This window comes from Martes martes (assembly GCF_963455335.1).
Source record: "Martes martes genome assembly, chromosome: 7".
NCBI classification, from domain to species: domain Eukaryota; kingdom Metazoa; phylum Chordata; class Mammalia; order Carnivora; family Mustelidae; genus Martes; species Martes martes.
Window position 1 is genome coordinate 66,842,989 of NC_137894.1, and position 27,008 is coordinate 66,869,996.

At 39.6% G+C, this 27,008-nt stretch overlaps 1 protein-coding gene across 1 annotated transcript in view; it reads right to left on the minus strand.

The window, feature by feature from the left end:
- FBN1 (fibrillin 1) overlaps nucleotides 1–27,008 on the minus strand; it is a gene marked incomplete at its 5' end in the record, with an annotated part of 228,567 nt that overhangs the window by 116,107 nt on the left and 85,452 nt on the right. Inside the window, 2 exons of the mRNA XM_080809914.1 lie at nucleotides 3,411–3,536; nucleotides 6,927–7,124. Coding sequence (XP_080666040.1) covers nucleotides 3,411–3,536; nucleotides 6,927–7,124 — 324 coding nt within the window. The remainder of the gene's footprint in view (nucleotides 1–3,410; nucleotides 3,537–6,926; nucleotides 7,125–27,008) is intronic.

Sequence of the window (27,008 nt, forward strand, 5' to 3'; positions counted from 1 at the left end):
GTGCTCTTATGTCTACACCACAGAGACTTTGTTCAGCAACACGTAGGGGGCTGGTGACCTTGAACGGTAAGAGTCAAGGGCTTACAACCAGCTGCATAGGCTGGAGCTCCAGCTACACCAGTGGACTAAGTAGCCCTAGTAATTCTCCTTGGTGCCTGGGAGGATAAGAGCCCCTGAGAGCAAGTAGCCATCAGATAAATACGTCATTCTTTTAGAAAGGAGTAGTCTCCAGGGCTTTGGCAATGCATTAGGGAGTGCACAGACTTAAGAGCTACATTTTTAAAAAGTCTTTCGCATCATGCAGTGCTATTGTAATTGCTGAAGGCTGGGCTGGCGATAATCTAAATCCCAAAATATTAGCGGTTAATTAGGAATCCAAGGGACTTCCTCCAGAAATAAAACTTAATCCTTTAATTACACTTTTTATTTCTTAATTTCCTCCCACAGTAACCTATGCAAATATGGCCTTGGTTTCCAAAAAGAAAAGGCTCATGTGTTCTTTCAATGTGCACACTAGAGAGTCATTGGAAAAATCAACAGGGAAGGTGGGCATGAACTCTGTTTCCCTTTTTCTCAAATCTCAGCTATAAATCTCAATCTGTTCTTCTTAAATTTACAAAAATGTAATAATTGTTATTTAACAACTTCAGCTTGTTAACTTACATTTCAAATGAATCTAAATTGCATGCATTGATATAAAACTTGGTCTATGACTTTTTTAAGTTTCAGGGAAGGGGATATTTTAAGAAGGGAGAATTCTTCAAAAGGAAGATCTCACAAAAACACTGCTCTTACCATCACTGAGGGAATGAAGGTTAACATCTTGTAAATTTGCTAAGCCAATTTTTGATTGACTTGGTTTTTAAGTAAATTACTGTGGGCTTCCAGGTACCCAGTCCCTTCCTTTCTAAGAGGAAGATGCATTTCAAAAAGCCACTCAGAGTAATGGCAAAGGTGCCAGAACGATTTTCACAAGGGCACAGAATCCCACTGTGGCCTGACCATCTTCCCAGGGCACACAGATGTTCTCTTCATCCTTTCAGTGGTGTGGGCTAGATTTTCTGGCATTCCTTCAATTGACCATCCTATCAATCATCCTATGCCCAGAGTCACGACATTCCCATAATGAGGCATGGATCTGGAGAAAAGCAAGGGAGAGCTGAAGGAGGGTTCTCAGCTCACCAGACATTCTTGGAGGACTTTCTGATTACTCTCCTACCCCAGTAAGACAGGGCAACAATGCCCAAACCAGCTTCCAGGTCAAAGTACATGTAGTACTAACAGGGCATTCTCTTCCAGTTTCAATTTTGCATAAAAAAATAAAAAGGGAGGGGGGAAAAACCCATCATCTGAATTTAATGTAACCGTAGATGGCTAAGGAAAAAAAAAAAAAGGTCTAGCCAAAAGTATGCTGTTTTTATCTTGCTATTGATTTCAATATGTAGCTGGAAAAAAAAATTTGTGAAAAAGGATTAAGTAATTTTCAGACTGAATTTTTTTTGTCCATTGGACACACCACCATAATAGGCTTCTTAGCATTAACAGAAGGATTTTGAATGAGTTTTCTTTCAGTCTGAGTATTAAATCTGTGCATCTTTTGTCTTGTTCACAACTGTGCAAGGTGACCGATTGTGACCCATGTTAACTGACAGGTCTGAGGGAAAGGCAAGGGAAACTGGAAAACAATTTTGCTCTAAGCTGGAAGCTATGGAATTCCAGAAAACAATGAAGACCGGACAAATCATACGGACCATACTGCCCTAAATCTTAAGGCTGATTCCATCTAAGCTGCATCTATCAAGCTGTGAAAGCCTGAAAATAGATACATGCCCCACTGCTGATGTGGATTTTGCACGCTGTTATAAACCTAACAGCTTCTTAATGGCATAAAGAGACACATATGATAGTATCTGAAAATCTATACTATCATATTTTTAAAATTTCAAAATATTAGGAAATATAATTATTAAATGTTAATATTAGAGGTTATGGCTTACAGCTAGGAGAGAGAACAATATAATATGGTACAACAAGTGCCAGAGTGGGCATCCAAAAAAGGGAATTTTAGCACTATCTAAATGACTTCAAACATTTAGTTTGAAAGTGTGCAACTGGATTTGTTCTTTATCCTGTTCAGTATTAACATTCTCTACTTCTGACATAGATCTACAATATAACTTCTAGAATACAGCGGACCGTAAAAGTCAACTTTATTGTTCTTTGAAACTTAAAATGTTTTAAAGAGGTCCCACTTCCTTAGAACTGGAGTATTTTTTCACAGCTACCTCAACCAGGTATAGCATGTTCAAGAACATATCATTCTAAATTCTATGATGATTAATAACTTCAAAACAATTCGCACCCATAAAGATAATTCGAGCAGAGTCAAATTTCTGATTATTCCGTTTCAGGGCAAGTAGATATTAAACTTCTGTGTAATTTATGAACCGCACCTGAAATCAGATGCTGTCTTTCCCACATATGTTATACTGTGGTTATTCACTAAGAAGACTAAGGACCCAGACCCAATCCCAGACAAGTGACTTAGAAAGAACTAGTCCTCATTGCTGGGGTTTAGGAGTTGATACAACAGCAGTGCATATGAATCAAAATGAAATTTGTATCCCACCAAGTAGAGCTGAAAATGAAGTTTGCTCTGCTGAGTTTGAGGAGACCCATAACTTGTTACATTACTGTCAGACATTACATGTGCACTCATCAAAGAAAGAGAGTTTGATGCTGCTTACTTATTTCCCTCTCATGGAAAAAGCATTTATTACGGCCTTGGATGCCAGGCTCTTTTTGGCAAGTAGCAATAGTGGTGAATATGAACACATTCTCTACACACATTTTCAGGAGCTCAATCTGTAAACTAAATGCAAATATGCAAATTTACCTCCAGTTATTTTTCTGTTTGATTAACATTAAAAGGCTTCCATTTGATAGGCAGAAAAGAAAATACTAAATTTGTACCAGGAGCATAAACATAAGAGTTAATCTCTCAAAAAAAAAAAAATCAAACATACATTTTAACTAGAGAAACATCAAAAGATATGTCTTTTTGAATGATATTTAATGATTAAATTTAAATTCATGTCTCTAGAACTATGCAAAAACATGTGTCTTGAACATTTTAACCCAAATATTGGTTCAAAAATATTTCATGTTTTAATATTTAATTTGATTCAGCTGGATCTCTTATTTTGGGTCTATAAAAGTGGAAAAAGCTGCAGGGTTTTTCTGGTTCAATAGCACAAAGGCATATTATTTCTGGTAAGAATATGATATTTACACATTCACAGGAATGACAAAGACAGAAGGATTTTGGAACAATTTGCAATAAAGCTTGTCATTGATTTGGGTTTTGCCTGCCCCTCCACCCCTTAACTGCAAAGCATGATATTTCTTACCTTCACATTTTTGTGATGCTTCATTAAATTTGTGTCCAGCAGGACATTTGCACTCAAAAGACCCAACAGTATTAATGCAATTTCCTCCTTGACAGAGCCCAGGGATGGCCTGGCATTCATCCACATCTGTCAGATTTCAGGAGACAGAGAGAGGAGAGGGAGAGATTCATATAAGTCACTGCAGAAGAAATGTGATAGTTTGTCTACAATTATATTACCATATTTATGTCAGTGAGTTATTTGTCCATCACAATATTTGGAATACGATGTGAGAAACTTTCTTACAACTACCTGTAAAATCAATTATTTGAGTAGCATAACTTGGTCAATAATGTTTTATAAGAAGTCACAAATATTGTTACTCTTCCCACCTTCTGTCTTCCCTATGTAGGGGGAAATATTTATGCCAATTTTTATGGATTTTATTATGCATGCTGCAAATTACAGGGATACAATGATTAAAAGGCTGACAGTAATAACTAGAGTTATTCAAGAAATCCTCAGAATCATAATGCAACACATTTCTATAGTAAAACTGTCTCTAAGACTTATATTGAATGATTCAGTTAAAACAGAATTTACTTAAGATCACTTGGATTACATGACGCAGTGAATGTTTTAGTGCAAATGAAATGGGAGACGTTCACCTTCCATTCTGTATAATTGCCTTGTGCAGTAAAACTTAAACAACCCAGGAAATCGGACTGAGAAGAGACACCCCATATGAATGTGTAGTCTCCACTGCAGACTCACCTTGCTGGCACAGCAGCCACCAGAGGGAACCTTTTTAAAGGGAAGTCAGAGTGTGTCCTTCCCAGCTCAAAACTCAAGCCCGAATCTTAGAAGATTCTATCTGCTCCCTCTACTCTCTGACCTCATCTTCTGGCCTTCTCTCCTCTCACCCCCTCTCCTTCCACACCGGCTTCCTTGCCATTCCTTAACGATACCAAGGATGCACTTGCCTGGGGCTTTTTAGGAGTGGACGCCCTACCTGAATTATTCTCCCTCCATAAAGCTGCATAAAGGTTCAGGTTGTCCTGTCCATCAGGTCTCTGTTCCACTCTGGCTGTGGATCCTTCTCCCGGCAATCTAACAGCAATAGCCATCATTCACCACCCTTCTTTGCTTATTTTTTTTCCATAGGACAAATCATCAGCTAACCTGATAACTACTCGTTTGCTTTGTTTTGTTTCACAAATCCATTGTCTTTAATGCAAATTTCAGAGAGCAGGTTCTTTGTTTTGTTCACAGCTGTATCCCTGGCACCTAATAATTGTGGTCCCACATGTAGCCCCAAATACGAACCCCTTAGGAACAAAAGCAATCATCCAGGCTTATTATGTTCAGTTAGAAAGACTGTAAAAAATACATCATGTACATTCTTTCCATCTCTTCATATATAACACACAAAGGTCTAGTTTAATAAAGGAACCCCCAGGGTAGCAGTCTAACATTTCTTTCCCTCACTTTGGATATTCTTTAAGAAATCTGAAAACCTAGTGTACTCTCTTGTTTTACTCCTCATCGTTTGAGCAAGAGAGCGACCACCAATTTTAAGATCTCTAATAACCTGTGTTCCTGAGAAAAGTCGACACGAAGGATAGGATACTAAAGGAGCAACAATTTATTTTGCTAGAAAAGTGTCACTGTTTTAAATGGACTGTCCCAGCCCACAAATAAACCGCTACATGTGGAGTATAATTAGATTATATTTTATAGCTGATCTCAATTTTGTCTTAGACCAGAAGTTTCCATTCTCTTGATACACTGAATAAGTTATTAAAATGTTATTTGAAATTGATGGTACATATAAGCAAAACTTGATAGTCTTGTTGGTCATAATTTTTGGCCAAGAGGAAATATGTATGAGGGCTCTTCTCTGCTGGCCATACCTTCCAAGACTGAAGACAGAATAAGCTCCTTTATGAACCATTTGCCCACAGCCCCCTCACATCTGGCTCAAGGTCTGAAAACAACAGCAAAGGGACAGAGCTCCCAAGTCAATAGCAGAATCGCTCAGAAAAAAACACAACCAAACATGATGAATTTCATTCTCAAATTGGCAATATGACTACCATTTTGATTTCATGCATTTCACAAAATTTCTGATAGAAATATCCCCCCCCCCCCATCTTGGATGTCTAATAGCAGAGTCAGGAAGGGACAGAAAGAAAATCCTGGATAAGTCGAGACCATAGGAAATGCATAGTAAAGCCACAGAGCAGTCGCTCCTCCCTCTACCTCTTCCATTCTCTTTGCCCCAATTCTCTTAGTGCGTCAACCTCTGACAAGGACTCATGGACACCACTTCTGGCTTTCTGGTCTAAGTCAGTGCATTTATGGGTAGTAGCTGGCTTCAGGACATCAAGACCAAAAATTTCTTCAAAACTCACTGGGACTTTCTAAGAATGAGAAAAAATAAAGAAGGTGCCCGAGAAAGGGGGAATAAAACTTACTTTTTATTTTCTAAAATCACACACTAGACCCCTCTGTAATTCCTTCATTCCAAAGTGACTTCTTGCTGCTCCTGACATGCAGAAGGACAAGTTGAAGGGCACATAAAGGAGCTGTATGTTATATTATACATAGTAGTTGAGAGCCAGGACCAACAGTGTTTATCATAAGTGGAATTTGTGGAAGTATAATTTAATGGAGACCCACAGACCTGTGGGATTAAACCCAAATTCTGTTTTACTGCCTATTAGCCTTAGAATCAACATATAGAATAAAACCAAACTAGGATGTGTCTGCCTCAGAAAAGCGTACCCTGAATTTTCTGAAAATATTGCAACTTACTAAAAAAAGCCCTGAAGATGTCTAAAGGAAACAGATACAGCCTGGGAGTTTTCAATCCCATCAGTTTAGTGCTGAACTGCCTCCGTTCACTTCCTCCTGTTTCCTGCCAGACATCCAGACAATAAAAGAATTTGTACAGCTGGAAGAACAGGAATGAAAGCCAAAAACAGAGTAAGGGCTTCTACGGGAGGCAGGAGAAAAAGCGAACAGGCGACATCTGGGGATATTTAAAACTGTGAAACAAATCTTAATTTATTTCTGACTTGTGAAAAAAAAAAAAGCATAATGTAGCATGTAGAATGGAGAGAGGAACAATTTTCTTGAGGTCAACTAAGTACAACCCACGAGACAGAGGAAATACAACAATATCAAATGAAGGAAAAAAATTGAGAAAAACAAACTACCTCGTTCACAGATTTTGTTTGGTGTTTATACATAGCATTGCTACAACACACAGCATTGCTGCAAACAGAATCATACCAGCCTCTAGAAACACCTCTGGGGTCGGAGGGGGAACTGCTGGCAACGAAAACTCCAGAGAGACCAGCTGCTCCCTCTTGAGCCACGCTCCTCATGCCTAAGTTGGCTATCATGCCGTCAGCGAAATCGTGAAGTTATGTCTCTGACACCGCTTTTCCATTCTCTTCAACTTCACTGGAGAATGGCTCTCCAGAGCAAATAAGATGAATCCATGAATAACTCCATGGGCCAGAGCCTTACCTTGACAGGCTCCTGTGCGGATATTTGGAATGAAGCCTCGGCGGCAGGGGTGGGGCTGGGCGGGGCACATCTCACAGGGGTGGCCCCAGGCTCGGCCCACCGTGGCACAGCAGAGTGTCTTGGTGCAGACAATCCCGCTGAGCTGTCCCTGGCACATCTGGTTGCTGACCACAGTAAAACATGGGCCTGTCCTGTAATCTGAAAATAAAGAAGAATTCCATGAAGGTCCAGAAAAGCAGGAACCATCACGCAGAGGAACAGCTGTGCCCCATCTCGCGTGACTCTAAATTGGGAAAGAGTCTTCAGGGATGGAACCACACATCAATGACTCTGTGTGAAGCCTTGGGCAGACCATTCTATCACTCACCTCCATGTTCCTCACCTAGGACACAGGGATAAAAACACCAATTCCTACCCACTGTGAAGACACCACTGTAAGATCAAATGAGCGAATGGAAAACACTGTACAACATTGGGGTCCTATATGTACATAGCATTATGATATTAATATACATTCATTCACTCAAAAATATGTGTCAGTACCTACTATGAATTGAGCCCTGTGCTTGATGTAGATATTTAAATGATTAAAACAGATCAAATCCCTATCCTCATGGAGTTTACAGTCTATTATTATTCATGCTAGAGAAAGCAAAAAATTTCAAAGTTTATAATGAGGCAAGTCATGGCACCTTCTTCCTGGGAGTTCCTAGAACAAAAGAAATGGGTTACTCATTTCTTTTGGATTGGGCCCATCCTATTTCAAATAAAAAAAATAAGAAAGCAAACAAATAAGTAAGCATTTTAAAATATTACCCATGTGAAGACATTAGGTATTTAAGGTAAAGAGTAAGGACATTGGTCCAAAATCATTGTAACCCTTGGGCAAAAGTCCATCTTCAAGCGGACAGGGATAAGTGAAGGCCACAGGAGAATTTCCAAGTACTCTCACTGGATTAAAAAAAATCTGCCTCAGTTTTTGTTCTATTCTGTTTAGTTTTGCTAAAAGGAGAAAGTCAATCCGGATTCAACAGCCAAAAAACAAGGAAGATGAACAAGTAGTGAGCAGAGAAGACCAAAGTCAGGCTGTCCTCAGTCTCTCTCTGAGAGAAATCAAGACCATAATATCTCCTTCTGTTCTACAGTGACCTTGACAGATAAGGGAAGCTGAGTTGTGACAAGACCCATGAGTGTTCACCCACTACCCAAAACTGCATGCTTCCCCATGTCATTTTCAGAAATGCATAGATAGTTTCCTATGAGTCCAGGGATCCAGCAGAAAATAAATAACTCCAGTAAGTTCCTTTCACCACTGAATTCTACAGCTTATGAAAGTCACCATGCGTGCTGATGAAACCTCTCGGTTAGGTTTTGACTTTTCTTCTTTCTTTCTCTAGGGAGGTAGGTACACCTCTGTTCTGTGTATTCTCTCCTGCTTTCTCTGCTGCAGTTATGACCCAGCAGCTCCCTCTCACTAAATGTTCTTCCTCACTCTCCCTTTTTTCTTGCTGGAATGAGCTACCTGTGCTCAATGGCACTGCCTTAATGCCCATGCTGCCCTAATGTCCACGTGGAAAGGCGAGCTTTCTGAGCAGTTCCTAAAACAAAACGTCACCCAGTCAAGTTCAGCAAGAGGACGAGGCCCAAATTATGGTAGCACTTGAGAGACAGACAGCATGCTCAAAATGTCAAGTCCCCATCTCCACATCTCCCTTTCCATGCAAGTGCTTGCCAAAGTGTGCTGTGTGTATTGCTGATGGGATGCAAGATGGTTTTAGATGGTTAGGTTTTAACAGTCACTTGTCAATTCTAATTTGTATTATTAAAAATCATAACCATAACGGACTCGTATTTCACAAATACATTTGCTATGATGAGGATGAATAAAAAAAGTTTAACTCAATTTAAAGAAAAATATTAAGTAAACACAGGTACGGGATATGCAAACAGGTCAAAAAGTTGTTTAGCTTGTACATAAACATCACCAGTGTCCAAAAAACTAACCTTATACCTTTCTTTCCCTTGAGTTTCTAATGTTCTGGCCCCACCCACCTTTCTAGCCTCATCTCGTTGCTTTCTCAGTTTATTGTCTTTTTACTTCGTTCGTGCATTTATTTTATCCTACTGATTATTTTTCAGTTTTATATAGCCAAATTCTAGGTATATTTTATTTAATATGTTTCAAAATATGTCAGATCTATTCAAAATCTATTTTCTTACATAGTATTGAATTCAAGCAAGAATACAAAAATTAGGGGCACCTGGGTGGCTCAGTGGGTTAAGTATCTGCCTTCCACTCAGGTCATGATCCCAGGGTCCTGGGATCGAGCCCTGCATCGGGCTCTCTGCTCAGCAGGAGCCTGCTTCCCCCTCTGTCTCTGCCTGCCTCTCTGCCTACTTGTGATCTCTCTGTCAAATAAAGAAATAAAATCTTTTTAAAAAGTACAAAAATTAAATGCTGTTGAATAGATCTCTACCCTCATTTCATTCTGTCAATAAAGAAAAAAGACAACACCATGACAGTTTGCAGCAAAATTCTCTTAAAGGCAGTAAACACATGGGCAAAGTCAAATGCTGTAATCCTTCATTATTTGACTCAATTCTTCCAAATACTACCTATAGGCATTTAATAAATCCTTATCTAACATATGACATTTCTTTTTTTAAGACTTTATTACATATTTTTGTGACTAAAAAATAATTATTTCAGACAATTAGGAAAAGGTAACAACATGAATAAGAAAATAAAAATCACATGTAACTCCACCTAAAGAAATCTTTCATACATATTGGTTATATTATCTTAACCTAATTTTACATGTGTTTTTTCTTTATCACAAAATAGGAACTATATTAAATCTATAATTTTGAATCTTAACAGTGCCCAAACCATTTCCCATGTAACCACTATTCCAAAATATGATTTTAATTGCTGCATTAATGGGTGTACTTGATGGATAATTTTCCATCGAGTTATAACATAATTTATTCAATAATTTTCTTACTGTGTGTCATTTAAATTGTTTCCAATTCTTCATTATTACACACAGCATTCATCATACATTACTGATGAACTCCTTGAGGATGAAAAATGTTTAGTCTCATGAAACAGCCACCAAGATTTTTATAACTACATATGCATATTATATTTCTCAGGCTAGAAAGATCATAGCAACATAATCTTTTATTTAAAAAAATAAATAAAGCCTTCTGTGTTAGGTTACAAGGAAAGAAATATAAGTTTGTTTCTTCTCTTATTTATGGAAGTAAGTGCAAGTGCTTGAATCAAACAGGCTCATGGTGGCATGACATTTTCAATCTTTAAAAAACATAATGGAACACAAATTTGAATTTACAGTCCTCTCTTTGACACTGCTTGGATTTGGTTTTGCTGCTCATTTGTCAAGATAGCCTACCAGAAAGATTTATATATGAGGATCACAGAGACTTAGGGTAGGTGCAAACACATGTTTTGAGACTGACACCAGCAAAATCAAGGCATGCTACAAAATACTAAGACAATCTGATTCAGTCCTATCTGACACGGCCTCATGACTTCAGACATGAATTCCTCATGGGGAGACCCTCATAAAAAGAAAATAACCCTCAGACTTTTCCAGGGTCAATGACTTTTTACTCTCATTTCAATATGAAATGCATGGAATCGAAATGGCAACTACTGGAGCGCCTCGGTGGCTCAGTCGTTAAGCCTCTGCCTTTGCCTCAGGTCATGATCCCAGCGTCCTGGGATCAAGCCCCACATCAGGTTCCCTGCTCAGCAGGAAGCCTGCTTCCCTCTCTCTGTCAAATTAATAAATAAAATCTTAAAAGAAAAAAAAGAAAGAAAGAAATGGCAACAGTTAATTCTGACAATTTTCATTAGGCATCTCTAGAGTGCATAGGGACCCAACTTTATTAAATATACTGGATATTTGGCAAATAGTTGGAGTATGTATAACAGAATCTAGACTTAACACATTTCTAAATAACGCTATGGACAGAAAACCAAACCATTTGACAGTGCAGATTAGTAAGTGGACATAAAATGTATTTGTAGGGCCACATTTTCAATAAAAATTGCTGAGTGCAGAGAGAGAGGCATAATCTGGATGAAACAGAATTGGATCTAAAAACTTCTTGGAAGGTAAATGCTCTATTAACGTAGTTTTCAAATGTCATTCTGATTTGGCAGCATGTGCTTTTTGTCCTGTGCTTCATTTAGATTGCCAAAGTTACGCTGTTTTTTGTCCAATACTTTAACCACAGGGAAAAAAAAAAAACTGCCCACACTCCCAATTCCTTACTAATAATCCAATTATTTACAATTATTCCCATAGCACTTACGTGATACTGGGCTAAATTTACATACTCTTTTTTTCAGATAGTCCCAGCACGAGACAGGGAATGTGCCTAATTCAATGCTTGGGTAATGTCTGACTCATTCCTTCAACATAAATCATTACTCCTAATGCAACTAAAATATAGTATTAAAAATACTTTCTGTTTGCAAATTGTTCCACACTCACTTCCTCATAAGACCTCCATGAACTAGGGCAACGGGCCAAGCCTTTCCCAAATTAAAATGCAATTTTAATTGTTTTTAACTGGCTTACTTTAGTGTGGCTTGTTCATGGGAAATTCTGCATCTACGTGTTCCCATTCTGAGTGGATGAGGCTCCAGGGCTATTTCATCGTCCTCATGGATTTAGCCTAAAGACTTAGGATCTGACCAGCGTGAATGTGTGGCTTCAGATCCTCGGCCCTTTCCCAGAGCTGCGGCTCAGAATGCTGGGACCCACAGTGTTACCTCACTTTCATTTGTAACCAGACTTCACCCTGAAGCAAAGGCATCATGCACAGAGAAAGAATATTCTGTGGTACAACAAATTCTTGTCACTCCTGCCCAGTCACTAAACCACAAACTACAGGGAAGGCACAAGGATATAATTTGGGGCAGTAGGCTCCAATTATTTTAAATCCTTCTTTTCATAAAAATTACAAACAAAAGAATGAGATATCAATTTATCCATGACAGGGTCACAGCGTGCTTCTTCCTTTCAGGTAGGTTGGCCTGGGATGCATTAGACTCCTAACATGTGGAACATCAATACAACCTCCTGAGGAAAGAGTTCAAGAACTTTCAGTCTGAGGAAAATTAAGGCAAAGAAGTTCCATGATCATAATTAGTCTCATAGCTGATGCCATTTCTCCTTTCTCCAATTATTCTTAACCCTAGGACATAACCAAATCACCTGGGGAAGTTTGGCAAAATGCTAATGCCTGGGCCTCCCCCTGACCTTCTGAAAGCCCCTCCCCCTCCCCCACTTTCATCCCCTAGAATCCAATTCAGTAGATGTGGCATGGGCCCTGGGCGTCTGCCTTTTGCAAAAGCCCCCCAAAATGATTTTGCCCTCTAGGTCTAAATTCAATCTCTCTCTCTCTCTCTCTCTCTCTCTCTCTCAACTTTTATTGAGAAGTGCTTATGTTCCATTATTAATTGGAGGTGTCTGCAAGATAGCTGACTGCTTACCTGAAGGTCTAACCTTAGAAATGTGAAAAGCCCATGAGCTGGGATCGCTGCTACTCAATATAGTCCAATCCCATTGTGCTCATTTCCATAGTGTTGACTGATTATGAGGCACTTCACTATGTCCTTTATTAATTATACCAACCACAAGCTCACTAAAACAAACAACAAATCAAAATTTAAGAAGGCTAACCACCCACTGCTCCACTGTTCTAACAGTCAACTGATCTCATGTTTCTAAGTTCTTCCCCTCCCAGTTTTACAAAGCACATCTATATACATGACATCACTCCACTACCAGGAACTCCCACTTCCAACTGCCCTGCCCAGTGCTAGACATGGTACCTGAATGAAATGCCAGGGGTATTCTCCACCCAGGTTCCAAAGACATTGATCAAAGCTAGCATCAGTAACACCAAAAGTTAAACTTTTAATTTCCTCAAGAATTGCACTATTATAGATCACCTTGAAATACCTCCATGACTCCTAATTTCATTAAATAGAAAGTACTAAACATCATCTAGGAAGTTTATGCCAAAAATATTCAAACCTTTATCAAAGGAGTTTTCCAGACCCAACCTGTAGCAGAGAGGACATATGGAGTAGAAGAATAAGACAAATGACACCAGAAGGCAACACTCAGAAAACCTAGAATGTGTGATTTTCAAAGGCAACTGTCCTGAACTTTTCCAAAAATAAATGACCCCCCTCTTAAAAAAAAAAAAAGAAAAGATGGTAAAGGGATTATTTATATTAAAAAGACATAATAACTGAACCTTAATTGGATTGTTTCAAAAAGAGATAACTGGGGAAATTTTATATGGGCTACGTATTTATATAATACTGTGGAACTGTTCCTTTAGATATGGTCATGGTATTTTGGTTATCTATGAAGTAAAGTGTGATGTATGCAACTTAATTTTCAAGTGATTCAGCAAAACAGACAACAAATATATATAAGTATATAACTAGATGTTATAAATATATAATATATAATTACACATATATTGTGTACTAATATTTAATACATATTAATATATATTATTTAATACATTTAATACATATTATTTAATACATATTAATATTTAATACATATTATATATATTTATATATACACACATAAACAAGCACATAGAGAATATTATGTGTGTAGAAGTGGAAAATGTTAAATATTTAATGCAGGTAGAAGGTATATGGGTATACTTTATATTATTATTTCAACTTTAATGTAAGTTTGTGTAATGTGTTTAATAATAAAAATTCTGAGGGCATAAGAATTCTTTCCTGGGCTACTTGTCCTATGCAATATTGTCTCTTTCATTTCAGCCAAGCTATGTTTTTTTTTTAAATGACACAATAAATTTCAAATATACTTTCTAATCTATACATTTTTATAAAATACTACATGCAAGATATGAGTATGAATATAATCTCCACAATGTTATTTAAAGAATATGAGCTTTTGGCAAAATTTATTAAGTTACATTGTGCAAAATGTTTATCTTTTAGTAACTGTATCTGAGATGGAGCTTCACTGTTAACTAATTTTTAAAAATTTAGAAACAGGGCACAAGAATAAGCACAAAACTCTTTTGTTAACATTTGCTGACTTTTAACTTCTCTAATTCATAAAAGTATTAACCACTATAAATTTTAATATAAATATCATTCAAAACTACAGAAACAAGGTGATGTACACCTTTTAATTCTAACATGCAGACTAAGTAGTTGACCAAATCCAGACCATAGTTCTGGAACCTGATTATGTGCAGCAGCAACTCAACCACAAAAGACTGTCATCACATTTTATTCTGTTCCATGATGAAGAAAACAGTAAGCAATCTTGTTCAGAGAAGACAATATCTCATGTCTGAATAATTATTGACCTGACACCGTCTGTCCCCTCACTGTACATCCTACGTGTCTTAACTGATTCTCACTTTCCCCCAATGTTATCGCCAAACCACCTTTACTAGGGAAAAAAAAAAAAAAAGAGTGGTGGGGTGGCTAGAACTCAAATTCTGGGTTGTGTGATATATTTACCATGAAGATAATAAAATCATAGTGTCTTCATTTTTTGTGGTCTGTAAATTGCACATTCAAGAACCAGCTGGCTCTGATTTATGCACTTTGAAAATGGCTTGCATGAATGCCGTGTAAAACCAAACTGCAGTTTCACCACAGAGAATCAGCTATTGAAGAGCAAGACAAAAACAATAGTATTATATAACCATATGATTTATTTGTTCTTTTATATTTTCTTCAAAGCCACCAAGCATAAAACATTCCCTACATTCCAAAAGCAAGATTAATAACATAAGAGTATAGGGCCCTGTGATCAATGATATTAAATATAACTTTCCAGGGCTGACATATTCTTAGATCAACTTGTGTATCTTAAAAGTACCTTGTAATATTGCTTAATTTCCAAATACAAAATCTATCTGAAGGGAATTCAGTTTCTGAGGGATTCTAATGGAAAGTTTATTGTTAAAATTGGAAAATCATAATTATAAATGAGATTTTCACATTTAGAGAATAAAGGCCTATGCTTGTAAAGAGGCAATAAAAATTAACTGATTGGTGTTATTCCAATGTAGGTTCCACCAATATGAGATGGTTAGAAGAGGCAAATTCATTGAGACAAAGTAGAATGGTGGTTGCCAGGGGCTGAGGGGAGCGAGGAGTGGGGAGTTATTGTTTAATGGGTATAGTTTCAGTTCAAGAAGGTGAAAAAGTTCTGGAGACAGAAGATGGTGGTGGTTGCACACTATGTGAGTGTACTTAGTGCCACTGAACCACACATCTAAATATGGCTAAAATGGCAAATTATGTGTTAGGTATATATATATATTTTTAAAGATTTTATTTATTTATTTGACAGACAGAGATCACAGTAGGTGGAGAGATAGGAGGAAGCAGGCTCCCCGCTGAGCAGAGAGCCTGATGCGGGGCTCGATCCCAGGACTCTGGGATCATGACCTGAGCCGAAGGCAGAGGCTTTAACCCACTGAACCACCCAGGTGCCCCAATGTGTTAGGTATATTTTACCACAACTAAAATATCCCACTGCATAAAATAAAATCAGACATTCCAACTTCCATGATCAGGTTCAATGGGTAAGCATTACAGTTATAAAATGTAATCAAGAATTTCTTTATTCAACAAATATTTACTGAGCTACTGTGCTGTATCAGCGAGCAGCATGAGAAAGTCCCTGACCACATGGAATTTACCATCTGGCAGGGGAAGTAGTCAGCAGATAGGTGAATACATTTAAAATCATTTTAGATTTGAGGTTGTGGTTTCATCTACAAACGAAGTAAGCATGCTGCCATGATAGAGAATAATTGGGGATACCCACCGTGGAAGACTTCTTAGAGAAGATGGTTATTTATATGAAGGCCTAAAGGATGAGAACAAGTCAGCCGTGCAAAGTGAGAGTAAGTGCTTCTGAGGTTTAAGACACACAGTAAGAACAGTGGCTCCAAGCTGGGAGAGGGCCTGGCTTCTCCAGTAACGAGAGAAGGCCACTGTGACTGGAGCTCAAAGAGCTAGGGGAAAGAGGCATGCCACGGGGCTGGAACATTGGGCAGGGACTGGATTACACAGCACATTCCAGGCCATGGTAAAGAATCTGGATTCGGCCTGAAGCTCAGCAGGAAGCCCCTGAAAACACACGTGTTATTTTTAAAGCGTACTCCATAGAGGGTTCAAGAGTAAAAATGGGAAGCTTGCAAGGAGGCTACTGAAGGATCTGAGGAAAGATGGTGCTGGCTAGACAAAGGTGGTGACGCAGAAGTGGAGAGCTGCCAGCAGGTGGGGGGTGTCTGTGGGGCCTGAGAACCAACAGTGCTTAAAGATGGTTTGCATGTGAAGGGTGAGGGAAACTGAAAAGACAAGGATGACCTCAGGTTTCTGGCTCCAGTAGCTGGATATGTGGCCAGCCACTCACCAAAATTGGGAATCTGAGAAAAGATTAGACTCGAACTACGCAGCAACTTCTTCCTAGAAATATCACCAAAGGCGAGGGAAACAAGGGCAAAAATTAACTATTGGGACTTCATCAAGATAAAAAGCTTTTACTCAGCAAAGGAAAGAGTCAACAAAACCAAAAGACAGCCTACAGAATGGGAAAAGATATTTGCAAATGACATATCAGATAAAGGGCTAGTATCCAGAATCTAAAAAGAACTTATCAAACTCAACAACCAAAGAACAAATAATCCAATCAAGAAATGGGCAGAAGACATGAACAGACATTTTGGCAAAGAAGACATCCAAATGGCCAATAGACACATGAAAAAGTGTTCAACATCACTCGGCATCAGGGAAATACAAATCAAAAGCACAGTTAGATACCACCTCACACCAGTCAGAATGGCTAAAATTAACCAGTCAGGAAACAACAGATGTTGGTGAGGATGAGGAAAAAGGGGAACCCTCCCACACTGTTGGTGGGAATGCAAGCTGGTGCAGCTCCTCTGGAAAACAGCATGGAGGTTCCTCAAAAAGTTGAAAATAGAGCTACCCTACAACCCAGCAATGGCACTACTGGGTATTTACCCTAAAGATACAAATGTAGTGATCCAAAGGGGCATGTGCACCCGAATGTTTATAGCAGCAATATCCACAATAACCAAACTATGGAAAGAACCTAGATGTCCATCAACAGATGAATGGATAAAGAAGATGTGGTATATATATACAATGGAATACTATGCAGCCATCAAAAGAAATGAAATCTTGCTAATTGCAATGACATGGATGGAACTAGAGGGTATTATGCTGAGTGAAATAAGTCAATCAGAGAAAGACAATTATCATATGATCTCCCTGATGTGAGGAGTTTGAAAGGCAATGTGGGGGTTGGGGGGTAGGGAAGGAAAAAATGAAACAAGATGGGATTGGGAGGGGGACAAACCATAAGAGACTCCTAATCTCACAAAACAAACTGAGGGTTGCCGGGGCGAGGGAGGTAGGGAGAGGGTAGTTGGGTTACGGACATTGGGGAGGGTATGTGCTGTGGTGAGTGCTGTGAAGTGTGTAAGCCTAACAATTCACAGACCTGTACCCCTGGGGCTAATAATACATTATATGTTAATACAAAAATTTTTTTAAAAAGTCGAAAATAGAGCTACCCCGTGACCCAGCAATTGCACTACTGGGTATTTATCTTAAAGATAAAAATGTAGTGATCTGAAGGGGCATGTGCACTCCAATGTTTATAGCAGCAATGTCCACAATAACCAAACTATGGAGAGAGCCCAGATGTCCATCAACAGATGAATGGCTAACTCAGGAAAATAGCATGGAGGTTCCTCGAAAGGTTGAAAATAGAGCTACCCTACGACCCAGCAATCACACTACTGGGTATTTACCCTAAAGATACAAATGTAATGATCTGAAGGGGCACATGCACCTGAATGTTTATAGCAGCAATGTCCATAATAGCCAAACTACGGAAAGAACCTAGATGCCTATCAACAGATGAATGGATAAAGAAGATGTGGTGTATATACACAATGGAATACCACGCAGCCATCAAAAGAAATGAAATCCTGCCATTTGTAATGATGTGGATGGAACTAGAGAGTATTATGTTGAGTGAAATAACTCAGAGAAAGACAGCTATCATATTATCTCTCTGATATGAGGAATTTGAGAGGCAGAGCAGGGAGTTGTGGGGGTAGGGAAAGAAAGAATGAAAGCAGATGGGATCTGGAGGGAGCCAAACCATGAGAGACTCTTAATCTCACAAAACAAACTGAGGGTTGCTGGGGGGTGGGGGAGTAGGGTTAGGGTGGCTGGGTTATGGACATTGGAGAAGGTATGTGCTATGGTGAGTGCTGTGAAATGTTTAAGCCTGATGATTCCGAGACCTGTACCCCTGAAAAAATAATACATTTTTGTTAATAAAAATAATTTTTAAAAAAGATTAAAAAAAAACAGATGAATGGCTAAAGATGTGGCACACACACACACACACACACACACACACACACAATGGAATACTATGCAGCCATCAAAAAACCCAAAATCTTGCCATTTGCGACAACACGGATAGAACTAGAGGGTATTGTGCAAAGCAAAATAGCCAATCAGAGAAAGACAATTATCACATGATCTCTCTGATATGAGGAATTTGAGAGGCAGGGCAGGGGGTTGTCAGGGTAGGGAGGCAAAAATGAAACATGATGGGGTCGGGGAGGGAAATAAACCATAAGAGACTCTTAATCTCAGGAAACAAACTGAGGGTTTCTGGTGGGAGGGTAGGGATAGGGTGGCTGGGTGATGGACATTGGGGAGGGTATGTGATATGGTGGGTGCTATGAATTGTGTAAGACTGATGAATCACAGACCTGTACCCCTGGGGCAAATAATACATTATATGTTAATTTTAAAAAAGATTAGGCTCAAACTATCAATAATCAGTACGAAAGGTCTTCACACTTTCACAAAGTACCAAGTATAGGACAGGTGATTTGAATGGATGAGGCTGGCCCTGCATAAAACAATATTACCTGTATATCTTGATGCTATAAAACTTATGTATAATGAAATTACATCTTGGGCTGTGCATTTCAGCCTTTACACTAAATTTCTTGCCCTTCCCTTCCTCTTCTTGAGCAAGCGTGTAGTCATATCACATTCACATATTGATGTATAAATTATACGGTTGAAATTCTTCCTTCAAACACGTTTGGCCAGTTCTCACAGAAATCCGAGTGTTAAGTACACATGGCTCAGACCAACGATATGTGACGGAATCCTGGCGTATGGGTGGGATTTCCTCCAGAGGAACTTCACTGCTGCTTCTACAAAATGACAGGGCAAGGGAATCCAAGACCACTAGTACGCTCGCTGCCAGCCCTAAGTTCATTCTACAGGAAATTGATACATACCACACTCCGATGATATTATCAATTCCTAGAGATCTGGTGAAAAACTTAAGGGGAGGACAAAAGTTCAGCTATTTAACCACAACTGAGAAATGTCTCATATAAATTGGGCTTTCTGTACCATCAAGACAGATATATGACAGTGAGATGGCTTAGATACATTGGCTGAAAAGTGTTATTTCTAGAACTGGCTTTTTACCAAATACTCATTTGCTTATGGGTACATGATTATATAGGCTGCTCTTCTCTTCCACCCTTGTCTGTCTCTGTCTCTGTCTCTGTCTCTCTCTCCCACACACACACACGCACACAATCACTGAACTATGATAATATATTATCAGGTAGTTCTCAAGATGACCCTCCTATTCTCAGAACTTTTCTTTGGAAGAAACGCCTGAAGAATGAAAACTTCCTGAGACTGTTTCCAGCTCGGGTCTGGCACCGAACTCAACCGAAGACAGACAAGTTGGAAGAGAGGACGAGCATTACTCAGAACACGTGAGTGAACGGTGCTGAAGTCAGGCCTGGAAGCTGAGGGAATGGGAGAGGCCACAGTTCCAAATCCTGGTTAGGTCGATTTGATTTATCAACAAAAGAAGATTCCTGATTAAAAATCTGTGCATGCTCAGATATCAAAACATGGCAGAACACTGATTTTCTGAGAAACCAAAGAGTAAAAGCATTAGAACCTTAGAACTACATTTTTGCTGCTATTTCACAGCTATCCATTTTTAAGATCTACCACAGGACCAAGAACATGTTACCAACTGGACAATCATGGCCGCTCCCGGTCTCTTGGCAGCTTCACTGGTAACATACAGGTTGGGATGTTCTGGGACAAGTATGTTGCGTGGGTGACAACAGTTTTAAAGCATCAAATAACAACTGCACAGTAAGCAGTTCTTTGGGAGTAAAAATTAAGTTCCGCTCACCCCAGGTAAATAATCTGAGGAACTAAGGGTGAATGCTATGCGACACAGGCAACAGATCAATCCAGTTGTAGCTAAGTTTTACCTCATGTGGCTGGTGGGAAGACGGCTCAGAAATTTCCATTCTCTAGAACTGGAAAGAAAATCTCAAGTTGCTCCTGAGACTATGAGGTCTACAACTATGAAATCGTGTACTGTCTGAACACTAAAGGGGCACTGTGTCACTCTGTTCTCTCTTACCACTTACTAAAGATTTACATCAGCTTGGCCAGACATTGGGTTTCATCTGAGGCAGCTAGTTAGATATGTGTGGAAAATGCATATGGTCAGAAAATAATAAGAGACAGCATTAAAAGTGGTTTAACATGCCCCAAGAGGCAAGCCAAACACCACAATTTTCTCCAACTGTGGAAGAAAAAACAACTTGAGCCAGATTTTGGCTCTCTGGATGTATGAACAGGTCTATATTGTATTCCCTTGGATATTTACGAAGCATGTTAACAATAATTAAAATTGAATTTTCAAACCTTTAAGGGTAAAAGTTAGGAATATAATATCAGTGACCTTGGAGAGTGTTATAGTTCAATCTACATCACATTCACCATCCTGGGATTTAACTACTGATATTCAAAACCCACAGCTCCTGCATGGAGCAACCATTCTGAGGGCTTTTGCTCATGCAAACATCCTCTACTCAAACGTATGTTCCATTTTCTACAGTAGTTTTACAGCTAAAAGTAGTGCCTTTGGGTTATCAGCATTCCAATTTCTCTGGTCTGCAATTCTTAACTTGATGATCACAGTTAACGGGGACCCCGGGGGTCCAAGAGCGCCCAGATGCTGCTCATAAGTCCTGTGTCTGACAGAGCTGAACACAGTGAAGTGGCTCTGGTCTCTGAGTACCTGATCCAAGTGGGGCAATCGCATGTTCTCTTCAAGAAATTTGGAACTGGGATTGGGAAGTACTGGTCTTCATTGTTGCAGGGGGAAGGACCTCAGGTAAGGTTACCTCTGGGGTTCTAGGCTAATAGGTATTTAAAGAAAGCACAGAGCATGTCATTTGCATGAAGGAAAGATGATGTCTGAGGAGAGGAGCAAGGACAGAGAGCAGGTGGCCTCAGGGAGAGGCCGAGAGGGTGGCTGATTTCTGCTTCCAGGCCTTGATGAAGCCCTGGTGCGTACAGCCCTCGAGGTCCTGGGACATCCCAAGTATGAATCTCCTTTTCTGCTTCAGCCAGTTTTGTTGCTTGGAACCAACTGCATCTGACCCATATAGGGTATGCATTTATACCTTTTTGGAGGAAGAAAGTCTACCATTTTCATCAGATTCTTCAAAGTATTCGTGGCTCAATAGGCTTAACCCTCTGTACCACTTAGTAAGTAATGAATAAGACTGGGGCACTATTTAGATAACTTGTCCCCATGAGCCAGAAGGAGTTTTGTAAAATACGTACCTTGTCATTCTCAAAGAAAAGTGAAAATACAAACCCCTTCCCAGTTGGTAACACAAGCCCAAACACACACACCCAATTACCGAGACTGTAACTCAACAGGGGTCGCATTAAGAACATACATTTGCAGAGAAGTTATCACAGCCATATAGAAGTCAGGAGCTAATTCTTGGTGACATGCAAAGTTCTAGCTGATTTTCCCCAAATGGCACCCGGCATTTGTGGATGTTTTTACCTTGCCTGTTTAAGCAGAATACACTCTAGGGGTAGATTGGAAAGGCAGTAGGCCTAAAAAGTCAGGAGGCCTGCTTTTCAGTCTTGGCTTAGCAACTAATTTGCTGTGCATCTTGAGTCAGATCCTCTGCCTGTCTGATGGACTTCAAGTGGCCAAGGCATGAACCATTCGGATGTCCTGGTGGCCTCTCACCTGGCCTGAGCCAGGACATAGCAGTGAGGTTAGGGAGAGAAAGTCACTTTCAACACCCAAGAAAGGCAGTGTGATAGAAGCTCATTTTTTCTTTCTTTCTCTTTCTTCCTTCCTTCTTTTCTTTTCTTTCTTTCTTTCTTTCTTTCTTTCTAGATTTTATTATTTGACTGAGAGAGACACAGTGAGAGAGGGAACACAAGCAGGGGGAGTGGGAGCGGGAGAAGCAGGCTTCCCCGCCGAGCAGGGAGTCTGAAGTAGTACTCGATCCCAGGACCCTGGGATCATGATCTGAGCTGAAGGCAGACGCTTAACAACTGAGCCACCCAGGCACTCCAGAAGCTCACTTTTTTCACCAGACTTGTGCCCCCCACTCTTCTTATTTTGGTGAAGGGCATCACCATGGCCCAGATCACCTAGTCCACAAACTGGAAGGAGGTGTTACAAAAGCCCTCACATCCCACACTCAGTCATCCCTGCAAACCCTGTAAAATATACCACCCTGACAGCTTCTTAATCAGCCCCTCCTCTATACCCCAACCATCTCTGCTTTGCCATGGATCCCCATTTCCTCTAACCACTTGGTAGTGAACCTAACTGGGTTAGAACCTAGGGCACTCTGTGGAATGGTCCCTACCCAGCTTCATCTCTTGCCACTCCCCTTGGTGCAGTCCTTGTCTGGTGACACTGAGAGGACTAGGGTTCCTCAACTCATGTCCCTTCTGCTTGGACTGTGCTTCCTCCCCTATTTTTCCAGCAAATCTCTCCTCCGGAAGTCTTGCCCTGACCACCCTCCTCTTCCTTCTTCTGTGGCACTAATTAAACCCCATCATAATCACTGATGTATATGGTTGTTTTTCATTTGACTGTGAGCCTTAAGGATAAATATTTTATTTCATTAAACTTTATATCCCCAGAGCCTAGACTAGCTCATAGATCCATAATAAGTTCTCAAGTATTTATGAATGAATGAATATGAAAAATTACATATCTCCCAAGTTAGTCTAAACCTATAATCTTGCGTGCTATTCATTCCCTTTGGCCAAGCCATAATTAACTACTTGTGATTCCCTGACTCTAACCCATATGACTTGAATCCTTAAACTATGATGATCAGTGTGGCAGTGAGCACTCACCCGTGAGTCAGTTTCTTCTGCCCCCTGGGGTTGCCTTCCCAGGCAGGTAGTATGAGTAGTACATGAAAGCATGTATTTAAAATATTCACCAGAGTTCCTAGTTCTTCCATTTTTTTCCCTTCTTCCCACAGACACTATGGTTACAGATTACTGAGATATTCCGATATTCTTCAAAACAGATGATGCCAATGATCCATACACCACAGGACATGTACCTTTTAATCTGTTCTGCAGGGCAGACAGATTTGTTCTGAATCAGCTCTACTCTCTGGCTTGGCCTCTTCTTGTGAATAACGGTTAGGATTTGCAAAATAGAGTAAGAGTAAAGGCTGCCATAAAGATCAAGTCAAGCCCGATTCTTGCTCTGAGCAAGCTGAAAGGCACAGATGGACAGTTGCCTTGCCCCACTCTCTACAGTCCCTTTGTCCTTAGCTACCTTCCAGTCAGTAGTAGACATGTGCCCTGGTCTGTCAATAAGAAGCAAGTGGAGGCCTACAAGATGGAGAGTCAAGGAAAGCTTTTCATTTTCTGATAAAGTGAGACACAGTCACCTGGATAACACCATTGGCCTTTATCCTTTCATCCTTCTAGAAAGATGTGATGCCTAGAAGTCCATCAGCCAACCTGCAGTCATGAGGACAAAATCCCAAGCATGAAGGATGGTAAAGCAGTAAGGAAGAAGAGCCAATGGTCCTTGATGATATTTTTGATTCCTCTAAATTCATTTGTAACATAAGAAAAATTAATCCCTACTCGTTTAAGCCCCCATGGTAGGGGTTTTTGTTAATTCATCCAAACTCATTCCTAACTGAAACACCAAGTATGTGGATTTCGTTATCATTTGATATGTATATATCAGTAAATGATCCAAGAGTAAGATATTGCATTTCTGAAATTCTTATATAGCATATATTTTTAAAACTGAGACCAAAAAGATTGAGCAAAGCAGATTAAGTGCATAAATAAATTTCACCCAAATTCAAAGGAGAATTCCAGATATTATTCCTTCCTGAACTCATATTCTAAAAAGCAACTTAACTTTCCTTCCTGGCAACTGGATAAAGTGTCTAATGTTGGGACGTGACTAGCCTCTGTTAACTTGCCTTAACACTCTACTGTTAATGTATACACATTTTTTAAATGAACTAACATAGAAAGAGTCACATGCATCAATTCAACTGCCAGTTCTCATTTGTGGAATACATTCCATTTTTTTAAAATAAGTTCACCCATACCTTTGTTTCTCTATTCTATTTTCGAAACAGTTGGGCTATTTTTTAAAGATTTTATTTATTTATTTGACAGATAGAGATCGCAAGTAGGCAGAGAGGCAGGCAGAGAGAGAGGAGGAAGCAGGCTCCCCGCTGAGCAGAGAGCCCGATGTGGGGCTCGATCCCAGGACCCTGGGATCATGACCTGAGCCGGAGGCAGAGGCTTTAACCCACTGAGCCACCCAGGTGCCCCTGGGCTATTTTTTAATGTGATAGGCCCCACATACTGCCCTTAACTGAAAATAAAGACCACTATCCCCTCCCCATCAAGTTCTCCATTAGTATAGGTATTTGATTTGTTACCATGACAATCATAAAAATAGACAAATACAGTGGACATCTGGAACTAATGGAATTCTGGAGCTATTGCCAAACAGTGGCAATTTCAAACTATGTGTCAATAAGAATGGACTGAAAAGCAAAGAACGATGTAAATGCCGAGGTGGCCCATGGGTAGGGAGAGACTGGAAGGTATTACTGCATTTGCATCAGCATGAGGAATTATTCATCTTTACATAGGGTAGCTTTGCTGATCCCCTCTGCAGGCACAGATGGTCTCTACAACTAATAAAAACAAAGTCTTAGCCTCCTAATCTGCTTTGGCTCAAAGAAGGGGGAGGAAAAGGGTGGTAAATGAACTTTATCACACTTTTCTTTCCATCCATTCCCTGCCCCTAACGCTTGTGTGAGAGGAGCTGGTTTTTGTTTGTTTGTTTTAAATCCCAGATATTGTTGTTAATGTAAAAAGAAAAGATTCATCTAGACCCTGGAAAGTCTTCTGATGACAAGTCTGATTTGAGAGAAGTGCTTAGTCCCTTAATACCGGAAATTCCATAATTATGAGCTGGTTTTGTTTCAAAAGTTTATGTATTAGATGAGCATTGGAATCTCTCATTTTAGAACTGGAAAGAAGCTTATAGATGGAGGAAAGAAAGCACACATGATAGAGTGTTGTGCTGGCTGCTTTCACATGCTGGCTCACCTAATTTCCACAGCATTTTTGAGGGAGACTCCCCCACCCCCATTTTACAGAAGAGGAAACTGAGGCTCACAGTAAAGTTAAGACACTTGCCCAAGCCATACACAGGCTAAGTGGCAAAATGCAAATTCTGTTTTGGTATTTCTGATTCTAAAATCTGTGCTTTTCCCTTACTACTTTGCCGTCCTCAAAGAGATCATACAATTTATACAACCGTCAGCTAAAACTCAGAGAGACGAATTGATCTTCTCAATGTCACAAAGCAAATCAACAGCAGATGGAATTAGAACTCAGACTTCTCAAACCTTGGGTCAGGCCCTCATACTCATACCTCCTCTTAGGTACAACTTTTCTGTCTTTCTGTTCATCAGGATTAAATCTCAACCCTCAAGATTCGAGCAACGTTTGTATTAAAATCAGTGATCCTACTTTTCCTACTCCTAAATCTGGAGCTATATGTAAACCCTCAGGGCAGTGTTGGAGTGTTTGCATGAAATGCAAATTATTCCAATTTTGTTTTCAAAAATATACACACCCTAAACCATGAAAACACAAAAGCAATTTTGGTCTCAGTTGAAAAAGGTATGTGTTAAAATTTGCAACAGACCTAGTTACCTCCAGGAGTTGGGATGGGAAAGTCCAAATAGGTATTAGCATTGTTTTAGTGCTTACACTAAGTGGTATATATTCTTCTATTACCTTTGTAACTCTCTGCAAACTGAGAAGGACACACCTTATATACCTATATGGCCATGGGCAAATCATTTACTCTCAGCTCTTAAGTTTTCCTAACTATACATAGGGATAATAATAGCCAGGGTGTTTGTAAGAATGACAGGAGATAAACTATGTAAAATATTTAATCTTATGTGTAATAGTTCCATGACAATGATACCATGGATAGAGGAGATCTTTTCACATAGTGTGCATCACTTGATTGGTTTCTCCTCCTTCAGAAAGAACTGACCCTCATTTGTGCACTATTCAAACATAAGGCCATACTTAATGTGCTATGTAAATTTCACTTATACATGGTATTTACAATATGTGAATTTCACATATTGTTTCTTCAGTGTCCTGTTCCTTTCCTTACCACTTTCCCATGTTCTCTCCTTGATTTAAGACTAAAGGCTCCCAGCACTGAAAATCTGTGCCCAGTTCAAGGCTGTCATGCTAATCCTAGGTGCTCATTAATGAGGAACATGCACAATCCCCATTAGCCCAGCTTGAGCTTCTAGAGCTCTGGTCCACCTCCACAGACTCACCCCACCCCACATCTACACACAGGGCAGAAATCTGGGAAAACTGTTTGGCATTGTCTATATTATCCAAGAACATGTCTGGTTATCTCATCCCAGAATGTCTTGCCCCCTTCAAGAACCTCATCCTTCAAGCCCAAACTTAAATACTTCATTTTGGAGGGAGCCTGTCCAACTTCATCAGTCAACATGAATATCATCTCC